A 23,666-nucleotide genomic window follows, 5' to 3' on the forward strand; every position below is an offset into this window, starting at 1 on the left:
TAACCCCAAATTGCTCCTGATGGCTGTGCCAATGGCATATGAATGTGTGTGTGAATGTTAGTTTCCTCCTGATGAGCGGGTTGGCACCCTGCGTGGCAGCCCTGTCATCAGTGTATGAATTGGTGAATATGACATGTAGTGTGAGTGGTCAAAAGACTAGAAAAGTGCTAGGCCTATATAAGTACAGACCATTTACTATTGTAGATACACACATACTTTATATTTCTGAGTACTCCAAAGACTCTTAACACCTCTGTTTAAAATAACAATAATTAACTAATAAATTACTCTGCATTATTAAAGTGCATTATGAAGGGATCTTCTTATGGCCAGTATGAACAGGAGGAATGATCACAGCAATATAAAACTATTTAAATGTTCATTTGGGGGCTTGACTGCTAAAAATGGTGAAATTATCCTTTGAGTATGATTTTAAATGAAGGTATTTACTTATAATAAAATATTTTTACATTGTGGGATTGATACTTTTACTTCTTCTACTACTACAGGTAACAAAAACAACATCTGATGTAGAACTACAAACACATCTGCTTAAGAACTACGGAATGTCGTTACAATTGGCCTCTGCCATGTCGTCACTTCCGTCTGTCAGCTCGTACATTTCCTGAAGAAGCGGAAGACAACAGTGGAAATCTACAGCACATATGCATTTTTTAAACCACTAATATACAATCAAACATTACTATTTCGTCCTTATGTCAGCTAGGGATATCGACATGGTGAGTATGAGCTCTGTTTTTGCTTTTGTCCGTCGCTGACGACGCATTTATACAGAAAACAAACCGTAATCGGAGCAGTTGAGCTAACTTAGCAGCAGCTAACAACAACACGACAGCAACAGAAAGATGCCCTGTCATGATGGGAAACGCTGCGAACTCACGGTCCAAGTTGGTTACTTTATTAACAGGATTTTATGGGGCTTTTTCCACAGTTTTCCTTCCATGTGTTCGACCACCCGATGTCTCGGGGTTTCCAGAACCGCTTCTCCACTCAGTACCGATGCTACTCGGTGTCCATGCTGGCTGGTCCCAATGACCGCTCCGACGTGGAGAAAGGAGGCAAAAGTCAGTATTTATTCATAGTGATGCCCTTAAAAGTCCAAACACTGCCAGCTGAATATGTAAACATTTAAGCCAAACCCAAGAAGTATAACTGTAATTGTCTAAAACCCAGAAAATACAAAGTATGAGTAAAAAAACAACAGTCAGGTTCCCATGTAAACACTGAAACATGTTTGTTTCTTGCTCTGATCATTCCCTCTGTATACATACTGACCATTAGAAGATCCCCTCATAATACACTTACAATGTAAGTGATGGTAATGTAAGTACAAAATGAAAAAGGTGAAATAAAGAAAAAGAAGCTTCAGCCATCCAAATCACTCAAATCAAGGAGATATCTATCAGATAAGTCTTATTAGCCCCAAAGTCTCTCTTTTTGTCACTATATTTCCACCGTAGCTCAACAAGGAAACAAAAAGGGAATTTGAAGACTGTAAATGTGTCTCCACAGTGAAGATATTTATGAGAGTTTATTCCTTATTAATGTATCGACTAATTATCTCTGTCTTTTCAGTAATTATGCCTCCTTCAGCTCTGGACCAGCTCAGTAAGTGCAAGTTAAATGATGCACCTCTTCATACTGCTTCATGTATGTACTTCCTACATGATTCTTACCTTTCTGTGTCTTCCTCGTGTACAGGCAGACTTAACATCACCTATCCGATGCTGTTCAAGCTGACCAACAAGAACTCAGACAGAATGACGCACTGCGGTGTCCTGGAGTTTGTGGCAGACGAGGGAATCTGCTACCTGCCACACTGGGTGAGAAACACACGTTGAATGTTAGTGTTACAGAAGGAGAGATGTAACTGCTGTCACCAGGAGTGGAGTATAATTTTTTAAAAGTTATTTTACATAAATAGGAGGAGTAAATAGGACTACAAGTAAAAAGTAGTTAATGAAAAAGATGTTGAATTTCTGAGAGAACGGAAGTTTGAATTTAACTGTGTTTCGTATTGTGAGTGAAGTTTGACTTTTTATTGCCAATTGATTCTTTCCACAACCTTAAAAGTCACTCTGTATGTATTCCTCCTTTCAGATGATGCAGAATCTGCTGCTGGAGGAAGGTGGTCTGGTCCAAGTGGAAAGTGTTAACCTTATGGTGGCCACTTACTCAAAGTTCCAGCCACAGAGCCCCGACTTCCTGGACATCACAAACCCCAAAGCAGTGTAAGATATATCAACCGGGGACATTAAACTGACGCTTTTCACATTTTGTGTTTAAATGAAGTGTTGAAATATGTTTTCCCCTTTTTTCAGGCTGGAGAACGCTTTGAGAAACTTTGCTTGCTTGACGACTGGTGATGTCATCGCGATCAACTACAATGAAAAGGTGAGACTTCTTTTGTAAGAAGTGACACAAAATGCATAAATACAGAGGTTGAGACACAAAGTGAGGAAACGTGACAAGAAGCAAAACCCACCAAAACAGACAAACATAACAAATAATAATAATACTAAAGTTAATGGATATAATCATAGCAGTAATAAAATTAAGTATTAGAAAAGTACAAACCAGTTATTGCTGCCAAGAGCGAATGTGCAGGACACGTGCGTATGTGTTATGAGTGTGTTTGTGTCTGTGTTCATTACTGAAAGAGAAAAATATGGAGATGAAAAGGAGGACGAAGCAGTCCTTAAATAAATAAATAAATAAATAAGGATTATAGCAAAGCCTGAAATGGGCACCTCTGGGCAACAATAAGATGTTTCTGTGTATGATTTTCTTTTGAAGCCTGGCTGCTAATAAGACCAATGGGTTTGTTTCAGATCTATGAGCTGAGAGTAATGGAGACCAAGCCAGATAAAGCAGTATCCATCATTGAGTGTGATATGAACGTAAGTCCCTCCATATGTTACTTTTTATATTAAAAATCAGTCAATTATTCAGTTGGGTTCTTTAATTATGTGTTTGTGACTCACTCTGATGCTCAGGTGGATTTTGATGCTCCACTGGGCTACAAGGAGCCTGAAAGACGACCTCAGTACCAGGAAGAACCAACAGTAAGTGTCTTAACTTAAAAGGCACCTGTAAAAATCTTTGAGCACTCTGAACACGTTGACAAAACTCTATTTTCTCCTCAGGAGGAAGAACCAGATCCTAGCAGTTACGCTGATATGGACACAGGATTCAGAGTGAGTGATTGTTGATGTGGGTGAGAGGCTCAGTAATGTCTTCATGAGAGCTGATTAACTTCTAATCTGTTTCTCGTCGTCAGGCTTTCACTGGCTCTGGCAACCGTTTGGATGGTAAACTGAAAGGGATCGAGCCCAGCCCCGCTCCTATCGCCCTGAGCGACATCAAAAGGTTAAAAGATGTTCAGTATTTGATGCATGCAGACATGAAGTGGCCTACAAATGAAAGATTATAACTCCACAGTGGTTTAATCATTCAAAATGATAAGTTAAGCTTAATTTTAAGGTCAATGCAAACGCTGTGTACTTTGACTTTGTTAGATAGGACTTCTCTAACAGGACAAAATCTTCAATTGGCTGGTGAGCTAAATTTGGTCGTACATTATGACACAGTGTGGCAGCTAATGAACTGTGGTGTATACTGTGACAAAGTTCCTACAGTGTAAGAAGTTGTCATACATTTTCACTTTTAGTCTGTAGCTGTGACTTTATACGACGTCATTCAAGTGCAAATTTCTGGAAAAAAACGTCTGGAAACAGTAACTGTGCCTCTGACAAGCTAAGAACAGATTCACAACATTTTAATTTTCCTCATTTAGATTTCTCCAGGCCTAAAATTGCATTTTGCTTTTCAGTGTCCAAATGTTGCTCTCTTTTGTGTCACAGAGCACGATCAGTCTGCTCTTAGTCTGATGAAGGTTGTTGCTTACTTAATGTACTGCCAGATCTCTGAGTGCTGCCCACATCTCTCCAAAATGTTTTAAGTTATTCAAATAGATGATGAGGAGAAAAAGAAATAGCTATTCAGTCTGATTATCCGGCTACTTTGTCACCTGGGCATTCAACTACATGCACAATGTGACAACAGAATCACTGACAAGCAGGGATGTGTCAACATTTTGTCTTTTTTTCACCTCACAATGTGAACATTCAGGTTTTGAAATGGTCAAAATGGCACAGTGTTTGGAGGCCCTCAGTATCACCTGTTCCATCTGTATTTGACCAATTATCACAAAACCATCACTGTGGTTTATTTTAAAAGCGCTTTGAATGGTCAGAAGACTAGAAAAGCGCTGTATAAGAAGTGCAGTCCAAGTGCAAAGCCATTTTAGACATCATTAACTGCAGAAAGGTGCCAAACCACATCTAAAAGTATGTTTGATATTAAATGTTGACTTCTAATCTTTCATCACACAGAGGCATTCCAAACTATGAATTCAAAATGGGCAGGATCACATTCATCAGAAACTCAAAGCCTCAGCCCAGGAAATTTATCGATGATGTAAGTACTGTGAATGATTTTGTTAGTTGCTCAGTCAGGGTGTATTTGCTGTCATGTCCAGTACAACTTCGTCCTCTAGGACTTGAACTAAACTAGATTTTATTTTGACTTTGACCAGCTCATGTTGAACTTTTCTAATTCTCACTGTTTTAAAAACTCTTTTAATCCTGTCAGGATGATGCCCTGAACAGATTCATCGCCTTCTCTGGAGAAGGACAGTCGCTACGCAAGAAGGGCAGAAAGCCTTGAAGAATCCCAAATGGAGGGACCAACTTGCGTGCACAGACCCACCATATCTGTCATCACCTACAACAGCAAAGTAAACTGCCCATCAGATGCATAGGGCTTCTGTGTCTTTGTCCCTTTTGAATTTGCAGTTGTGCTGTTGAGGTGAGATTAGATTTTATTAAAGCTCTGGCAGCAGAAACTGAGCTCAGTAAGATGCTGTCAGTTGTAATTTGGTATTCACAAGTCCAAGCTGACCGGTGTGTATACAATGCATCACTACAGTTCATCACCAAGATGTGAAGAATTGTTGTTTTGATATCAGATTTGAAACGTTGTTCACTTAGAGAAGTGTTGCATCTTTACAATCCCCTCCAAATATTCTGTTACCCTGAGTCCCATTGTAATGATAAAATGGGAGCAATAATAGCTCTATACTTAAGTTTCTATTAATAATGAAAATAATTTTGTGGTTGAAGGTTTTTTTTCTGAGTTATAGGAAAATGCAAGTTTTTTCCCTTTGGTTTATTTATAGACAAATAAAGGACTGTGTTTTGAAATGTAAAGTAGCTGAAAGTGTTTTTTTATGTGGTAATATTCAAACATTTACAGGACCAGTCAAAAGTTTGGACAAACTTTCTCATTCAAGTGGATGAGAAGATGTGTCCAAACTTTTGAGTGATGCTGTAAATGAACTACACAATGGTAAACAATAAGAGACCATGATGATATAATAATATTTCCATATTTATTGATGAAAGTTTTCTTGAACTGAGTTAATGGACAGAGTCACAATTTCTTCTTTAAAAACAACAGTTAGGTGATCAAATGAACATTATAATTAATTCTTGCCATAATCAATCTTCCTGTTCATGCTGACCATTAGAAGATCCCTTCATGATGGAATTACAATTTAAGTAAGGGGGACAAAATCCTGTGCAAAATGTATTTAAAAGTGTATATGAAGCTAAAATGAAGCTTCAGTTGTCTGAATTATCCAAGTAGATCATGGATTTCTGGTACGTGTGACCGTGTGTTCCCCCATCACTTACACTCAAAGAACATTTAAAGGAGATATTTTTATAGCCAGCATTAACAGGAGGAATGATTACAGTGAGAACAACCTCTTTCAGTGTTCATTTGGGCACATTGTTGTTTTAAGAAGATTTAAAAAACTTTGCACCTGTCCTTAAAGAAACCTAATATAACTTTGGTCAAGTCATGTTGCAGAAATATATAGGTCTTATTACAGTAAATGTCATGGAACAGATACAATTAGAAGTTATATTAAAAAATTAGTACTTTATACAATAAATTAACTGAATCCCACAAATCTGGATGTAAACGCCAAGAATGATTTATCTTGTGGTTGTGTATCTCTTTCTATATGTATTTTACCTTTTTAAAACATTTAAAATGACTATGGTTACGACAAGAAAGCAACACATGGGATGTTTTGTTGCATTTCTATAAGTGCAAAAATCTTGTTATTTTAGTTTAGATACTTTGAAAAAACAGAAATGAAGCCGGAAGTACTCTTGTTTCAGGTTGCCTTTTTTTTTTTTTTTCACTTGCGAAGGCCCGCCTTCCTCTGCCTCTGTTTGGCTAGTACTTGTTGCTGTCGTTGGTTAGATTGGTTAGTTTTAGATCTGAGGAGTGAGATGATTTGTTTAGTTTAAGGGATATCATGATCACAGCCAATCAGAGGCTGAGTTGGGCGGGTCTTCACAGAATGTGGGTGGGGAAAATAACCCGTTCAGGATCGTATACAGTTAGCAATGGAGCAGCCAGACAAACTACACTGGAGGGTAAAGTATCAAATAAATTACATTGTAAATTACGTTTTTTGATAAAGATGTTCCGATTCAACTCATCTATGAATTTATTGATAGATGGTAGAGTGCCAAATCTGAAAGAAAACTGGTTTGTCAGTCAGCAAGGTGATTAGCTAGCGTTGCTAAATATAACCTTAGCAAAGTTAAAGTTATTCAGTCATGATTTCCTTTAAAGTGTAAAAATAAATCAATGTAGACTTCTGTAAAATTTACTGAGGTGCATCTTTGACAACCCCAGACATGTTATTCTCCTCCTATTATGCTAATTTTTGTATTAAAGTATGAAGTAACCTTATCTGAAATTTTTACATGTATTATTTAACCTTTACATACTTAAATTAGACACATTTTCTTACATTTGAGAGCATTAATACACCCGAAATGATTTTCTTAAAGCCTGCAAATGTATGGCATTGCCTTAAGTGAACCAGAATATACAAAAGTGTAAATATCTAAACATTTTTATCTTTTATACTTAGTGTTACAGATCAAATTTTACCCATTTTCTTAAATTTGAGAGCATTAAAACACCCTATATGCCTGAAATGTTATGACCAGAATATACAAAAATGTAAATATCTTTTGTGTGCCTGATACACATTTGAATCTTTTATACATAGTGTCACAGATAGACTTTGACCCATTTTCTTTCATTTGAGAGCATTTAATAGACCCTGAACTCCTGTCTTTTATCCTGACATTTTATATATGATTGGAGTGTGCAAAAATGCTGAGGCACCCTTCACATTCAATAACAAGTCATGATGGCTGTTTTGTTGTCCGGTTTTAGGCTCACGTTGGACCATAATATGGTGTGATTGTGAATGTGCTCTTTGAAAGCTTCATTAAGGATTAATCACCCATTTATTTATTAATAACTGATCAGGTGTACATGAATACAATTAGATTTGTGGGGCAGTTTTGGTATAAAGACTAATTATGAGGGGATACTGTGAAGGGTCAGAATATTAACAGCATGTGAGAGTTAAAAATCATCACAAGATACATACACATACACAAGATACATGTGGCAGCATAAAATAACAGAAATTAAGAAAATTAGGAATTACACAGGCTTGGTTTTGCAACATGTGCATTTGTGTATGAAATGTGTAATAATCTAATTTAGAAATTAAAAATAGCTGTTCCCCTTTAAGATTAAAAGAAGAAAAAAAGAATCTACAAAGCACACTGCATCATTATGGAGGACAATTATTGTAACGGCAGAAAAAAGTCTGCACACTGCAGCTCCCAATGCAGGTGTAATTTAATAGGATATCACCAGTGATGTTCAAGCCATCTGCTCTTCTTCAAGCTTGTGACGTTTCAAGCCTTAAGAAGAGCAGAAGGCTCGGCACGTCACTTGTGATATCCTATTAAATCACACCTGCATTGGGAGCTGCCCTATTAGCACATCAGATATATCCAGGGAAGGGGAAATTAACATGTTTTAGTTACATTAGTGATGACACCACCTCCATCTCCCCATATAGCCGCCCCGGGCCTGTGATGACTATTGGAGTGAATTCAGGCACTGCAAAAGTTTGTGGAACCGTTTCCACAACTACTACACTTACGGTACCTCCCCGTCCTGCCGTCAGTGGAAAGAGGACTACAACAGCTGCAAAGAGTGGGAGAAATACAAAAACACTGAAGCCAAGGTACAACTTTGTCTTGTTTTAAGACCAGACTTTTTAATGCTATTCAGGATCTCTGCATGTCCTGAAGAACACAAACACTTTTAAATGAAACCAGTTAACTCAGTAGTCTCTTCTTCTATATGTCTGTGTTGCAGGAAGCATTGCAGAATAGTGAAAGGGACAGAGTGGCAGAGCAGAATAAGTTCAACCCCGTGTGGCAGCTGAGGCAAGACCCTCCCAGCGACTGGCACCTTCCCCTGAACCAAGAAAAACCTCAGGACTCTTGAACCGTCACACTTTATCCTGCCGTCTTTGCTCCGTGGCGGCCAAAGCAAAATGAAAACGGAGATTCAGGATGTACCGTATTTCACTTCATGGACATAACCAAACCCTGAAGAGCCACATGTGCTCGAGAGAGACTGGTCGACACTCGTGGCCATCTCAAGTTGTACTTAGATCTGTGTAAAGTAATAAAAAGTGGTGAAAGCATCCAGTGGCCAGACATGAAGATGACAGCGGCTTTTCATCCAGTGAATTACAGGATGGTCTCTGTGAAGGAAGTGTTGTTCCAGTCATAAATATTTTAACTCTTCATTGTTTGTGTAGACTGAAGAACACAGCCTTAATGTTTTGGGTAAAGAAGAAGCTATACTGGGTCGAGTTATGTGATTAATAAATTCCATAATTCATCCAAATAATGAAGGATTCGCCAATCACTGTTTTAATGTGGGTTCAATTTAAAAAATGCACTACAGCTTTTGTTGGCATCAATAGGAAAGCTGACCTCTGATAAGGATGTTAGTTTTTTCTCATTAGCATTACCATTAACTAAAGATTATTCTCATTATTATCATTGATTATTTTCTTAATTAATTGGTTATTTGTTTGGTGCAGAAAGTATCACAAATGGTAACAAATGTTAACTGTTTCCCAAAATCCAAGATGGAGTCCTCAGATGTCTTGTTTTTTCCTAACTAACAGTCTACAACATAAACATAATCCATTTACTATCACGGAAGACTAAAGAAACAAGAAAATACTCACATTTGAGAAACTGGAATGAGAATTTGTAAGTTCCCTTTTGCATAATGACTCAAAATGATTTACAAAATAGTTTCCAATTTGAATAGCTGGCAGTTACTTGAATTGTTGCAGCTCTGTGAACATAGTTTTTAAAGCTGTGGATACTCCTCTGCGATGAGTACATTACATAATATATTAGTATCCATACATTAATATAATTGAAAGTTTCACCCCATACAGTTGTGCATCAGTTTTATGCTTTCATGTGATTCAGTTTGGATTTATTATTAAGTAGCAAGTTTTAAATAATTTTGAACAAGTTGGATTCATAAAAAATGTACATTTTAATATCAGATTACTTTCAAGTTTTTATACAGAGGCCTGAATGTGGAAAAAACAATATGCATGAGAGTTCTTGTGTCTGACACACACAAAGGAGCTGAATGACTGTAAGCCTCATACTGTTAGTTCAAGAAGAAGATTTATGTGGAAAGTCTTTCACACCTGCAGGCTGTTCAAACGCTGCGTCATGGACTCAACAAATAAACAACAATACACACAAACAAGCTGCACCATCCACTGCCCCGTGTCCATCACTGCGTGTAGACTTTAGTGGTGTCGTTGTACTTCCCCTCCGGCGCTTCAAACTTGGTCTTTGGCGGTGTGTAGGTGGGACCTTCATAAGTGAAAGGAAAGAGTTGGAGGTCTGGTTTGAGGGCTGCTTGGTACAGCTCCTCAGACTCGATTTTTAGCTCCTCCAGAGCCTCCGTCTGTGCCTTCAGAGCAAGTTCAACAGCCTGCATTTCAGCCATGTGTTGCTCCTGCAAGAACAAAACACTGATGAGCCTGACAAATGGAGACCGAGAAACTGCACATAATGGTATGCAGAGGTCAGAGGCAATATTTATCATTAAAGCATACGTGCAAATAGTAAGTGGTCACCTGTTTGTATCGAGACCACTCCTTCAGCAGCAGGGCTCGACCTTCACTTTCATCAAATGACAGCTTTGGTTCGGAGCGTTGCCTTTGTAAGATATTAACAAACATTTTATAGCACTTTCAGTTCTGCAGGTATCATAATAGGAAGGAAAGAACAAAGATACAGTAATACAAAGAAAGACAAATGATGCATAAAGTGTTAAGTGTCCAATCAAGTAGATATCTTACAACATTACAGTCTTAGTGCCGAAATCCCTCTTTTTGCTGATATACCTCCACCGTAGCTCAACAGGGAAACAAAAAGAGGCTGTAAATGTGGCAGATATCCACTGTATATGACTAACTCAGACTGCTGAAGCATCATATAAGCTTCAGATAAACATTTAAATGCATTTATGCACAAAATGTCTGTGGACACACTGAATTTTAGCCACTTAAGTTGAAAGCATATTTGAAGGAGATCTTTTAATAGCCAGTATGAACAGGAGGGATGATTACAGGGAGGAAAACCTCTTTCAATGTTTATAGGAGCACCTGACTGTTGTTTTAAGACAGATTTGAAAAGTTGTGAACCTCTTCTTCAATATCTGGGAGCCTTAATAGCAAAACACTGCTTTTAAAGCTACTGTATGAACAGTTAATAGGAGTGAAGGTCCTGCAATCTTGTTTTTGTGTCACATCACATCAGATTAAAACCCAACAGGACAAAAAAATGTAACTTCCATGAATGAATGAACCTGATTTCATGGGGTTTCACTCTGCTTCCTGACAGTGCTGCAGCTAAGGAGCAAGAACATATTTCTCCTTTTTTTCACCCATCTATTTTACAGCTGGCAGATTCGATCTAAATATAAAAAAAGGATCTAGAGAATAAGCATGTGGTCGGCATGATTGTATATTTTTCCTTGCTGTTAAAAAAATCCCATGAAAAGACCAAAACCAGCACGCCTCCCAAAGCAACAATGTACTTAATATCTGCATGTTTAATAGCTTCAGTAATTCTGTATATGTATTCTGTGTCAATGTGAATTGAACTGCACCTTGTTTCATCCAAGCATTGGGATGAAGTGATGAAGTCCTCTATCGGGATGAGCTCAGGTGGAACCTTCTCCAGCTTCTTCAGCTTTTTCCTCAGCCTGTCTCTTATAGCCTGCTCCCTTTTGGGGTCCACTTTCTTCTTCTTTTTGGGCTCCGCTCTTATAAAAACACAGAGAACTCCTTTAAGTACACACGTTCAAAGGCAAGATATGTTTTCAAATAGAAGTGGTAAGAATACTTGCACTGGGAATTTAAACTAGATACAATTTTCCGAACAAAATTCGACTGCTGTCTCATCAGCAGTTTATCATACCTCAGAGGAGCAGATGTCTTCAGTGTCATCGCTGGTGCAAACCAAGGACTCTGAACAGCATGGTGATTTTCTCCCAACACAAACCTGCAAAACAAGACACAACAAACAGAATACAAGGTCAAAACATGCCACCTGCTGGACCAGTGTGTGGCCAAAGGAGCATTTATCCATCACAGATCAGTGATGGAAAAGGTACTCAGATCCTTTACTTCAGTAAAAGTACCAACACAGCAATGTAACATTACTACATCACAGTAAAAGTTCTGCATGAAAAATTGTACTTAACTAAAAATACATAAGAATTAGTGACACAACTAAGTTAAAGTAAGTAAGCATGTTACTGTTGTAGCTGCTGGAGGCGGAGCTAGTTTCAACTACTTTATATACAGTTAGCTAGTTTAGTCCAGTGGTTCCCAACCTAGGGTCCGGGCCCCTCCAAAGGGTCAGCAGACAAATCTGAAGTGTGGTGAGATGATTAATGGGAGAGGAAAGAGAAAAAAACTAAAATTCTGATACACAAATGTTGGACTTTTTCCTATAATCTTTGATTTTTGCTGAAATATTGAATTATTTTAACATTTATTGAAATGAAACCATGTGAGAAGTTTAGAGGGAAAAATCACTATTTGGTGGAGCTGTTAACAACTCATAAACATCTGAAATGTGACCCTGACTACACACTGCTTTTTGTAAGACATGAAAAGCCAAAAAGGTTATAAACCACTGGTATAATCTTCAACAATGTGTTGTATTTTAAAGCTTGTTATATTATCCAGTGTGTCACATCTTCACCTGAAAAGTAGATTAAGCTGCCAAATAAATGTAATAAAGTGAAAATATAAAAGTAATGTAAAATAGAAGTACTCAAGTAAAGCACAAGTACCTCAAAATTGTACTTAAGTAGAGTATCACTTGAGTAAACACATCTAATGGATAACCTTCACTGTTAGCTTCATGTTAGCCAGCAGAGACTCTTCAGATCAAACACTCACCTTGAAGCAGAGGGTTGACGGGATAAAACTCTGCAGAGGCAGCGCGATAAAGCCACAGACATGTTTCCACAGTGTGTTTTATTTCAGTGTAATCTCATACTCGGTGTCAGAAGGACATAAATGTTCACATGTAGTCAAAATCACGTCGCTTGTGCCCTCCTTTGACGGCTGGAGTGAACACACGTTACGTTACGCAGAGCGATGACGTCTGCCGCACTTTCGAGTATTTTATTTGCGCTGAAAAATAATATACGGCGTGAAATTTTGCATTATTCACACACACTATAATAAAAGAAGAACAATGTGAGATGTTCACAATTTTAAATAAAATAATTAGAATCAAATATTTTGATTTTACTGCTTATATGTAATATTCTTTGTCGAATCTTATTACCCGAGTGGAAAATGGCGTCTGGAGATATTTATTTTTCTAGGATGGAGAGGGAGGGACCAATCCCATTCTTCATACCTGACTCTAACCAATCAAACCAACGACAGAAACGAGAACTAATCAATCAGAGTAGAGTGGGCGGGCTATGACGTCGCCATCCTAGGACAGAAAATTGCATCCTGGCTGCATTATTTAGGGGAAAGGTTGCAGATAGACTACCTCATGTTTTCATTTTAACTGCGGACTAATTCAGGCTGATTCAAAAAGAAACTGATCGAAAAAGTTTGATCCTGACTGTGTTGGACTGTTGAATCATCTTCATGGCGCTCCTCAGAGGTAAATAAACTCTCTTTAATTGAGTAAGAAGCAAAGAAAGTGTGCAAGATTTAATAGTAAGCTGTGTTGCTTTGACGATATTTGATGTTAGAGCTAAATCCTAATTAGTGTCGTATTACTATAGAAAGTTAAAACGAATGTAATCACTATAAAGTCGACTATTTTTTAATCTAAATGTCAGGACAGCATGAAAAGTTGCTGATTACAACGTTACTTGTAAAATAGGGGAAAGGTGACAAGGTGGTTTCACCTTTATTTGCTTTATTAAAAAGTACTGTATAATATTACGTGTTGCTTTTCACCACTGACAGATGTTTTACACTATTCTGTTCTCTTTAGTTTTTTTTTTGGTCCACTTTAAAAAACAAATTATATTTAATGCATTTTCCTCAGACATAATACAGTCTAAACTTTAAAAGACAACAACAAACTTGACACACAACATAACACCCACCTTCAAAACATGACAGCTGTTACTGTAAAGTCAGTACAGAATTTAAAAAAAAAAAAGTTGCAGCGTTGCGAACGCTGTGAATACAATGGCAGGTCAAATCATCCTGACTATCCTGGTGGGAGCCAGAGGTCAGACAGATTAGTGCTTTACCTTAGAAAGAAACCAGTATTTAAGATAGAAATCATGGCACTGGTGATTTTATTATTGAAGCACTGTGTGTATCTCTAAAGTAACTTTCGTGATAAAGTTAAAGGATAGGTTTACAAAAGTCAGTCTTAATCCTCCTGTTGTCCTCGGGACCTGGGAGGTCAAAATTATACCTCAAAAATGAGTTTATCTAAAGTAAATATGAAGCTTCAGCAGTCGTAGTCACATTAAGTGGATTTCTGCCACATTTACAGTCTTTTTAGTAAATGGCTTAGTTTCAAATTTGTCAGGACAAACCTTTTACGGTAATATTTAGTCACAGTGATTTATGAATAATTTTGGCATTTGGTTTCTGTGCTAACACTGAAATCCCAGGGAAAATGTGTTTCGATTTTTTAGTGTTTGCACATGGTTACACTACTGTACAGTCCGTCTTTCAAAGAAGGCACCACACATGTTAACCAACATGTTTAACTTGCAGATAAAAAAAGCACCTTCCTTATCTGTTTCACTGTCGATCCCTTAGAGTGACTGTAATTTCATTTTTAATACAGTTTTTTAATCCACAGACACAATATGTTATTCATTAAAAAAGTTCAAAGAAAACACTCCTTAAACATTAACCTTGTGTTTGTGTGTGCAAGCATGTGAAATGTTAATGTGAAAGAAGAGTGCACTGTATTTAAAAACCTTGATACAGTGGAACAATTCCCTCTTGGTGCATCTGATGTTAGTTTTTTTCTTTTCCTCTTTTATCTTTTTATCTTGATACCAACCATCTCTGCTCTTGGTACCACCCAACACCTCCTGACGCTGTGATCTGGCTCTGGCTTGGTGGTGGGTGGTGAGAGCTTCTCACTGCTATATTAAAATACTCTGTTTCCTTGCAGGTGTATTTATTGTTGGTGCCAAGCGCACTCCATTCGGCACCTATGGAGGTGTTCTGAAGGATCACAGTGCAACAGATCTGGCTGAGCACGCAGCCAAAGCCGCACTCGCTGCAGGCGGCGTGGCACCGGAGCTCGTGAACAGTGTCATCATGGGAAATGTCATGCAGGTATTTTAAATCAAAAAGATCAACAGTCACATTTAACAGACTGTTATCACAAGGACTAACACATATGTACATGCTGACCAGTGTTTTGGATTTATTACTCACCTTTTCATTCCTCACTGTCTCCCCTCCTGTTTCAGAGCTCAGCTGATGCACCCTACATTGCACGCCATGTTGGTCTGAGGTGTGGTGTTCCCATCCCAGTGCCTGCTCTCACTGTGAATAGACTGTGTGGATCTGGTTTCCAGTCCATCATCAATGGTGCTCATGTGAGTACGCCACCAAGACCAAAGAAATGCTTTGGCAGTAATATAAATGTAGAAAAAACAACAACATTATTGTGGATTTATAAATGACTGAAGACATACACCTACCTAAAGGAGGTTTTGTTTTTACCTTCTATTTGTGTTTGTAGGAGATCTGCCTAAAGGAGTCAGAGGTGGTCTTGTGTGGGGGCTCAGAGAGTATGAGCCAGGCCCCATACGCTGCTCGCAACATACGATTTGGTACAAAGTTCGGATTCGATCTCAAGGTTTTCCTTTGTTTTTATTTTTTATTGACTTTCTTATCACCAATCACCTGATGCTTATAGTATGACTATCATCATGAAGGCAGCTTATAAAACTCCTAAAAACATTTGACGGAAAGATAAAATCTCCCTTCCTCTGCCCGACAGCTAGAGGACACTTTGTGGGCAGGACTGACTGACCTTCATATCAAAATCCCGATGGGCATCACAGCAGAAAACTTGGCAGAGAAATACCAGATCACACGAGAGGAATGCGACAACTACGCATACCAGACGCAACAAAGGTGGAAGGCAGGTCAGGAAAAACGCGTTTTTAAAATACATTTTCAGTAAATTCATGGTTTGCTCATCATACTTATATCATTTAATCTAACACAAGCAAAGATATTTTGAGAAGTGAAGCACATTCTTCATATTTTAAGATGTTTTTTCTGTCTCCAGCTCACGAGGGCGGTCACTACACAGCAGAAATTGCTCCCATTGATGTGAAAGCGAAGAAAGGAAAGGTGCCCATGGCTCAGGATGAGCACCCTCGTCCTCAGACCACACTGGAACAGATGGCTAAACTGGCTCCTGTCTTCAAGAAGGGAGGGACCGTTACTGCTGCCAACGCGTCGGTAAGTCCGCACTGCTAAGTGCTGACTCTACAGTTTAACTTTTATTATTCCATCGACCTCCTCACAGCGTCACTGAACGGACACCTGCCAACAATGGAGAATGCCTCACTGTGGATATCTCTGTGGGAAAGCACCTTATTTAAGTGTGCCAAAAATATTGACTTATTTTCCGACATCCTCCAGTATCAAGCAAATCACTAGGCTAATTTCGTCTTACACTATAACAAGAAGTTTGGAAACATGACATATTTTATATCTGGTGTTTTGGACATCAGCTGTGTTTTTATGTTGTATTTCTACCCAACTATCACCACAAACCACAACTCCTTAGTATTGTTGTTTTGTTAATTTGTTCTTTCCCAGAAACATTTTGGAAATAAGAAAACATTGATACATTTGACCAAAAGTTTTTTATTTGTTGGTGTTCACATGTTAAGATCAGATCAGTACGTAAGAAACATTTCAGAAGTGTGTTTGAATACTCTCATGCCTACATTGAGTGAATAAGTATTATTACTATATCAAATGTGGTCCTCTTTGTCTGCAGGGTGTATCTGATGGTGCTGCTGCTGTGGTGATTGCAAGTGAGGATGCCCTGAAAGAACACAAGCTCACTCCGCTGGCCAGAATTGTGTCCTATCATGTATCGGGCTGCGACCCCAGCATTATGGGAATTGGTGAGTGACAAATCAAAAAAAAATAATTTTCCACCTTTGTTGCACAAAAGTGTAAGTTTGTCTTCAGCTTGCATGAAAATCCACAAAAACGGTAATCTCTGTAAACAGATATCTGAATATGAATGCAGAATCTGTTTCTGGTACTGGCAGTGTTCTGGTTTCCATTTGTAGTCAAAGTAGTATTGACCATTCACGTTTGAGCAGGCTTTGGTTCAGTGGAGTTAAGTGGAGAACAAAAGAGGGAGAACGCACTGGCTGAACCCATCGACTGTCATCTGATGCCGATTTAGCTTTTTTTAAAAATGTATATGCATATATCTGTTTATAGAGATTGTCCGAAATGTTGACTGGACTGTCTTAAATTGCTAATCAGACTGTAAACAACAACCAATGCACTGAAGAGGGAGTCTTGGCCCGGATATACCATTATGTGTTATTGATACCCGAAATATTGGACTTTGCCCTCAGAGGCGAAATTGTCATCAGACAGATAGCCGATGGGTTCTGAGATCACAAATACAGTAAAAAGCTATAATGTAATATGTTTATAGTCCTTTAAAATAAAATGAATGAATGTCTAAATATGCTATTGTGTTATTTGACATGGTTTCCTTAAATCATCTTAGGCCCAGTTCCTGCAATCACTGAAGCACTCAAAAAAGCCGGTCTTTCTCTCAAGGACATGGATCTTGTGGAGGTATGTCACTGCAGTTAAAAACTTTAATCCTTGAGTTCATGTCATACATTTTATATTTAATATGTGTTGATTTATTCAGATAGTAGTTATCAGATAGTACTTGTGTCATTGATGTCATCTTCTTTACACAGGTGAATGAGGCATTTGCCCCTCAGTACCTGGCTGTAAGCAAGGCTCTTGGACTGGATCCTGAGAAAAGCAACGTCAACGGTGGAGCTATCGCCATCGGACATCCTCTCGGAGCTTCAGGAACACGCATCACTTCACACCTGGTTCATGAGCTTAGGTAATAATATTATTATTCTCGCTATAAATCAGCTGAGATATGTAATTTTTTTTGCTTGGGTTAATTCTATTTTTGCCCTCACAGGCGACGAGGGGGCAAGTACGCTGTTGGCTCTGCTTGCATCGGAGGTGGACAGGGCATTGCTATCATCATCGAAAAATGCTAACTGAAGAAGCCGTACACTCAGAAGGTTGCCTGTAGAGGAATGTAGTGTTCACACACACCGTCCACTCAAAAAATATAATTGAACCATACTAAAATTAAACTAAAACTCATTACTATAAATCAGGGCTGGGCAATATGGACAAAATCAAATATTGACCAAATACCTCAATATCACTATTGCAACAATATTGTAGGGACGAGTATCGGTGTGTTCACAAAATATTTACACAATGAGATTTTTGATAAATAATCATCAGTAATGTGGATATTAGGGATGAATGATATCCCTAAATAAATCACATCCTGATTATTTTAACAGACATTGTGACTGCGATATGAATTTAGTTGGAATGGTAATTTTTGCTTTTCATCTTCACTGAAAACAAATATATACAACTGATGATGATGATGATGTGATTTCTTGCTGTTTCTTTATATCTGGAGAATATGATCTGTAGGCTGGGGCATTTCTGTAGCACAGCAACGCTTCATTTATAATAGTATGTTGTGACACATTTTACATTTTATTAAAAAATTGCAGCTCCTATAATTTGGATATTGCACGGTAAAGAACAATAATACAACAGCTGGAACAGTTTGATATGTAGTCAATTTACGGTAATGCAGCCTTTAAACCCAGGAAAAGACAGCACACTTACAATATTACCATATCCAAAATCAATAAAGACTGTCTAGTCTTGTATCACAGTATCGATATATTGCCCAGTCCTTCTATAAATCAGGCTTTGTTTTTGCTGCTTACTCTTTGTCACAGTCTTTTTATACAAAAATGTACAATAAATACTCCAGTCAGAGTTGCCTTGGAAGTGAATATTAAGAGCTAACTCCTGTTTCTGACCCACATGTCTGTGTTAGTTGTACTGGTTTCTGTGTGTGACTGACATACAGAGCTAGCTCCTTGGTTACATTAACCCGTGTAGCATATTATTAACAAGTACTGTCAGTGTTGAAATAAGAGGAACTGCAATATTTGCCTTAAAATGTTCTGATCCACTCCATTATCAGGGAGCAGTTCTGCCGAAACATGTCTGACCTGTGGTTTGTCCAGAAAAAAACAATTTTGTATTTCTGTTTCAAAAAGTCTCAATAAATTACAGTTTGGAATATACGTGTGATGTTTTGTTTTTATACAGCATCTGCCGCAGTGTTTATTTTATAGTTAAGAATTTGAGATGATTTAAAAAAAAACTACGACTTGTGTTTATGTTAGTTCTGATTTTTTTTATTTTTTTTTATTTTAAGTAACAGATTTTATTTGTTAACAAAGGTCTGCATAATCAGGCCTTTTTATTGTTTTACCAAGCCATATTTATGGAGAGTTAATCATAGTCACACTTGGCATCCATGTATTGGTTTTTTGTTTTTTGTTTTTTTTCCTGCATGTGATATCTGTATGAGAGTAAATAGACCTTCAGTTTATTTTTTAAGGATATATTAATGACAATTACCTTTATTTATAAAGCACTTTTCAACAGCAAGTTTACAGAGTGCTTCACAGACATCAAAACAGAAAATATACAGTACAATTACAAATTAGTTCTTTGCAACCAAGAAAAATAAAGACATTTCATAAAAATCTTCATAATCAGAATCTTAAATTTGAATGTACTTATCAACTCACTGGCCTCTTTATTAGGTACACCTGTGCAATCTAATTTAATCCAATACAACAGGTCCGCTTTAAATTCTGCATTTATGAAGCTTATAAGATAAGTAAGAAAATTCATTGCTACAGCAGCTCAGCTCAGTGATATACAAAAAAAACAAAAAACAAATGTATACAACAATAAAATTAAAAACTAAATAAAAGGACCCTTAAAATGCAATTATATATATATATATATATATATATATATATATAGCCTTTATATAGCCTTTATCTTCTTTAGCTGCATTCTCACCTGATCCACTGTTGGTATCAAGAGATGTGTTGATGACATTGTGAGAATTCTACTTTATGTTTATTATTGAGGTCATAGTGAGTGATGGTGATAACAATAATAATAATAATGCATTATATTTAAAGGCACCCTTCAAAGCACTCAAGCACACCTTACAAGGCACATAAAACATGACAACAGTACATCAAACAATAAAAATCAGGTAACATTTAGTGCAAAGATAAAGAAATAAATATGAATGTGACTATAAAGTGCATCAGTACAACAAATAAACAAGAATGTGATTGCATAGTTAGTGTGAGACAGAGTATGCCACTCTGAATAGGTGCGTTTTCAGGCGGGATTTAAAGGTGGAAACAGAGTCCCAAGTGCAAATGTCTGGTGGGAGAGAGTTCCAAAGGCAGGGGGCAGATCGGCTGAAAGCTCTTGACCCCATGGTAGTTAAGTTGGCAGATGGGGCAAAGAGCTGGTTGCCAGAGGAGGATCGGAGAGTTCGGGAGATGTGTAGATGTGAATCAGTTCCGAGAGATATGATGGTGCCAGGTTGTGAAGGATCTTGTAAGTGAGGAGTAGAATCTTAAAGTCAATGCGGGATTTGATAGGGAGCCAATGAAGTTGCTGCAGGGCAGGAGTGATGTGTTCAATAGAGGGGGTTCTGGTTATGATATGGGCGGCTGCGTTCTGTACCAGCTGGAGTTTTCCGAGATTTCCGCGGAAGACCAAAGAGGAGAGAGTTACAGTAGTCCAGACGGGATGTGATCAGGGTGTTTACCAGGATGGTGAAAGTGAGGGACGGAGACGGTTGATGTTCCGTAGATGGAAGTATGCAGTCCGAGTAACGTTATTGATGTGGGCTTGAAAAAGATAATGTGCTGTCCAGGATGACACCCATGCTCTTTAGCTGAGGGGATGTAGGAACAGTGGAATTGTCGATGGACATGGAGAAAGTGTTGAGTGTTTCTAGGGTAGATCTGGTACCAATGAGGAGGACCACAGTTTTTTCGCCGTTGAGTTTAAGAAAGTTGAGTGAGAGCCATGATTTAATTTCCAGTAAGCAGTCCGATAGGGCGATGGGTGGAAGAAGGCTTAGTGTAAAGATAGAGTTGGGTATCATCAGTGAAACAGTGGAATTGAATGTCAAATTTCCTGAGAATATGACCAAGAGGCAGAAGATAAGTGATGTACTGAGGACCATTATATTGACTGGTGTTCCTAATATTTTGTCCACCCCATTAACATACATGAGAAAGGCAAAATATTAGGAACACCATTCAATATAATGGACCTCAGTACACCACCACCACTTAGTACGACCTCAGTAATAAACATCAAGTAGAATTATCCCCTTTCTGACAATGTCAACAAAAACTAAAAATGTATAAAATTCAAAAAAGTAGGATTTAAAGCAGAGCTGTTGTATTAGATTGAATTAGATTGCACAGATGTACTTAATGAAGTGGCTTGTAACTGTATATTTTATTTTATTTTACATTATTTTGTTACATGTGGTCAAAATGGTTTAGAAAAACCAATTACATACAACCATAGAGAAAAAAAATAATTGAATAGTATGTTATGTAAATGGACAGCACATTCACATGCTTTCTATTCATAACAATGTTTTATACTGCAATGACCTTTATTTAAAAAAGTACTTTTCTTTCTCTAAAAAGTTTATTGAACAATGCAGGAAAGGGGGATATAAAGTCTGCATGCACAATAAATTGTAGCAGCTTTTTTTTTTTTTTTTTTTAACTTATAACACTGAAAGTATGAGCAGTATGAAATAAATTGAACTGCCTCACAGTATGTGGAAGGTAATTTTTTCTGCTTAGCTCTTACAGAAATTTTTTTCGGAATTATGAAAAGATTAGTGTTGCTTGTGTCTGGATTTCTCCTTAAAAGGCCAAGTAGATTCATACCGAATAACTCGGAATAGCTCGAAACATTACTATATAGTCAGAGAAATTAATTACTTAACTAAAGCAAATATAATTTAGTAATTTAAACTGCAAGCAGTGTCGAAGGGCCCTCGCACCCCCAGTTTCCCCCCCCCCAACTGTAACGCACCGTACGTGCACGTCGGTGCGTGCGGCAGTGGCAGGGCTGTCAAAACTGGCATGTAGATGTCTTTGCTCCTGTGCCTTTAATTGAACATTGTGTGATGCGGTTAATGTCTCCACTAGATGGCAAACTAAGACCACAAATGAGTCTGGGTGACTTCTCAGCACAAAGGAATGTGGTTGAAGGGCCAAAAAATCATCAAGATTGAGCATTTTTGCCTGGATGGCCGACTTCCTGTTGGACTTATGGTATGGGTCCAAGAGGCTTTTTTGTGCGTCTGGACATAATACATAGGCGTTGTCGATTTCATTTTTCTATGTCAATGTAGAAGGCAGGGCTTAAACTTTGAAATCTTCCAGGGGGCACTGTAGAGTCATCTTCTCACTTAAAAATCCCAAACTTTGTCAGTAGTCAATCTGTGTGACTGTTGAAGTATGTATACAATTTGGTGAGTGTAGGAGTTTGGTAAAATGTACAAAATGGATAAAGGCATTAGGGGGCGCTATTGAGCGCAATTATGGTCTCAAATGAAAGTGCTCCTGAGTGTGAACCTATGTGGGCAATTTGGTGATTCTGTGAAGACGGGAAAGTCGTCTAAACTATGTGGGAAAAGCGGAAAATTGACGCAGGAAATGCACAATAACTCACTTCCTGTTAGAGTGAAAATTTTGAAAAAAATAATTTGGGGGTTTACCCAAGAGTGCTATGAGTCCTGTAAATTTCACTAAGATCAGACAAAGTTTGTAGTCACATGACCTGCTGTTAGGGGGCGCTATGGAGACCCCTTGCCACACCCACCCCCAATGATGATGAAATTGAAACATGTATAAACATCCGACAATGTATGGAGGAGTTATAAGGAGTTGTTTGTTTATACAAACAAACGACTGCCACGCCCACCTGGTATAACGTAGGTAAAATCTGTCGTAAAGTTTACATCATCAAGGTCTGAGGATGATACAGTTCGAATCTGAAGTCTCCGGAGTCAAAACTGTAGGAAGAGTTTTTTAAAGTATGAGGCCTGAAAATGGGGATAATGGCGGAAAAAATGCACCTGTGATCCAACATGGCCGACTTCCTGTTGGAGTTACGGTATGGTTCCAAGAGGCTTTTTTGTGCGTTTGGTCATGATATATATGAATCCTAAATTTCACTCATGTACGTGTATGTAGAAGGCGGGGCTTCAACTTTTAATGTTCTAGGGGGCGCTGTAGAGTCACCTTGGCACTGAAAAGGTTGCGCTTATACCAAAAAATAATATTCGTGAGTTTTGACGAGTGTGCCCAATTTGGTGAGTTTTAGAGTTTGTCAGTACATACTAAGTGGGAAAAGGCATTAGGGGGCGCTACTGAGCTGTTGGGGCAAAAATGTTGGGCAAATGTGGTATCAGATGAAATAATTCATGATTTTAAACCTACGTGGCAGGTTAAACCTACATGCCATGTTCTGTGAACATCATAAAGCGGTGTTCGAAAAATGAAAATCGGTGCACGCCACGCCGCGTGGGCGACTTCCTGTTTGGTAAAAACATTCCACAAAATTAATTTCCTGATGATCCGATGAGACCTATGACATATTAAAATTTCATGCAGATCCGAGAAGATTTGTGGTCACATGACCCGACGTGTGGGGGCGCTAGAGAGTCCCCTTACCACGCTTGCGTCCAATCACGTTGAATTAAATACATTTTCACCAGCTGCGACGTGTGTGCAGAATTTCATGAGTTTTCATGTATGTTCAGGCCACCAAAAATGCGATTCATTTGGCGGCATAAGAACGTGAACAAGAAGAATAATAAGAATCTTGGCAAAAGCAATAGGTC

General features: G+C 38.1%; 4 protein-coding genes across 4 annotated transcripts; 3 read left to right on the forward strand and 1 right to left on the reverse strand.

Annotated features, from left to right (window-relative positions):
• Window positions 1–608: 608 nt before the first annotated feature.
• On the forward strand, window positions 609–5,291 carry ufd1l (ubiquitin recognition factor in ER associated degradation 1). The gene is made up of 12 exons (XM_062417481.1): window positions 609–740; window positions 953–1,085; window positions 1,597–1,629; window positions 1,723–1,844; window positions 2,122–2,252; window positions 2,343–2,415; window positions 2,853–2,921; window positions 3,018–3,086; window positions 3,168–3,218; window positions 3,302–3,390; window positions 4,416–4,500; window positions 4,675–5,291. Exons 1-12 carry the CDS (start codon window positions 717–719, stop codon window positions 4,747–4,749), a joined length of 954 nt encoding a protein of 317 aa, XP_062273465.1. The 5' UTR covers window positions 609–716; the 3' UTR covers window positions 4,750–5,291.
• Window positions 5,292–6,467: 1,176 nt separating this feature from the next.
• On the forward strand, window positions 6,468–8,952 carry c4h22orf39 (chromosome 4 C22orf39 homolog). Its single transcript, XM_062418043.1, has 3 exons — window positions 6,468–6,533; window positions 8,054–8,221; window positions 8,356–8,952. The coding sequence occupies exons 1-3, from the start codon at window positions 6,504–6,506 to the stop codon at window positions 8,485–8,487; spliced, it is 330 nt and encodes a 109-aa protein (XP_062274027.1). The 5' UTR covers window positions 6,468–6,503; the 3' UTR covers window positions 8,488–8,952.
• Window positions 8,953–9,543: 591 nt separating this feature from the next.
• Window positions 9,544–12,669, reverse strand: mrpl40 (mitochondrial ribosomal protein L40). The gene is made up of 5 exons (XM_062417787.1): window positions 12,506–12,669; window positions 11,514–11,597; window positions 11,203–11,358; window positions 10,166–10,247; window positions 9,544–10,044 (listed from the first exon to the last, which is right to left on the reverse strand). The coding sequence occupies exons 1-5, from the start codon at window positions 12,565–12,567 to the stop codon at window positions 9,817–9,819; spliced, it is 612 nt and encodes a 203-aa protein (XP_062273771.1). The 5' UTR covers window positions 12,568–12,669; the 3' UTR covers window positions 9,544–9,816.
• Window positions 12,670–13,095: 426 nt separating this feature from the next.
• Window positions 13,096–18,983, forward strand: acaa2 (acetyl-CoA acyltransferase 2). The gene is made up of 10 exons (XM_062417531.1): window positions 13,096–13,232; window positions 14,724–14,890; window positions 15,028–15,156; window positions 15,303–15,419; window positions 15,564–15,711; window positions 15,858–16,033; window positions 16,581–16,710; window positions 17,337–17,407; window positions 17,539–17,693; window positions 17,778–18,983. Exons 1-10 carry the CDS (start codon window positions 13,217–13,219, stop codon window positions 17,857–17,859), a joined length of 1,191 nt encoding a protein of 396 aa, XP_062273515.1. The 5' UTR covers window positions 13,096–13,216; the 3' UTR covers window positions 17,860–18,983.
• The last annotated feature ends 4,683 nt before the right edge of the window (window positions 18,984–23,666 follow it).

This window comes from Scomber scombrus, chromosome 4 (assembly GCF_963691925.1).
Source record: "Scomber scombrus chromosome 4, fScoSco1.1, whole genome shotgun sequence".
NCBI classification, from domain to species: Eukaryota; Metazoa; Chordata; class Actinopteri; order Scombriformes; family Scombridae; genus Scomber; species Scomber scombrus.

Bases quoted from the DNA above. Each gene is read 5' to 3' on its own strand.
- ufd1l (XM_062417481.1), top strand. From the start codon at position 717: ATGTCAGCTAGGGATATCGACATG. The intron at 1,845-2,121 runs GTGAGAAACACA...TCCTCCTTTCAG, and splicing joins TCTGCTACCTGCCACACTGG to ATGATGCAGAATCTGCTGCT. The intron at 4,501-4,674 runs GTAAGTACTGTG...TAATCCTGTCAG, and splicing joins CCAGGAAATTTATCGATGAT to GATGATGCCCTGAACAGATT.
- c4h22orf39 (XM_062418043.1), top strand. From the start codon at position 6,504: ATGGAGCAGCCAGACAAACTACACTGGAGG. The intron at 6,534-8,053 runs GTAAAGTATCAA...CTCCCCATATAG, and splicing joins CAGACAAACTACACTGGAGG to CCGCCCCGGGCCTGTGATGA. The intron at 8,222-8,355 runs GTACAACTTTGT...TCTGTGTTGCAG, and splicing joins ACAAAAACACTGAAGCCAAG to GAAGCATTGCAGAATAGTGA.
- mrpl40 (XM_062417787.1), bottom strand. From the start codon at position 12,567: ATGTCTGTGGCTTTATCGCGCTGCCTCTGCAGAGTTTTATCCCGTCAA. The intron at 11,598-12,505 runs GTGAGTGTTTGA...CTTGTTTTGCAG, and splicing joins CGTCAACCCTCTGCTTCAAG to GTTTGTGTTGGGAGAAAATC. The intron at 11,359-11,513 runs GTATGATAAACT...TGTTTTTATAAG, and splicing joins AAGACATCTGCTCCTCTGAG to AGCGGAGCCCAAAAAGAAGA.
- acaa2 (XM_062417531.1), top strand. The intron at 15,712-15,857 runs GTCAGGAAAAAC...TTCTGTCTCCAG, and splicing joins GCAACAAAGGTGGAAGGCAG to CTCACGAGGGCGGTCACTAC. The intron at 17,408-17,538 runs GTATGTCACTGC...TTCTTTACACAG, and splicing joins AGGACATGGATCTTGTGGAG to GTGAATGAGGCATTTGCCCC.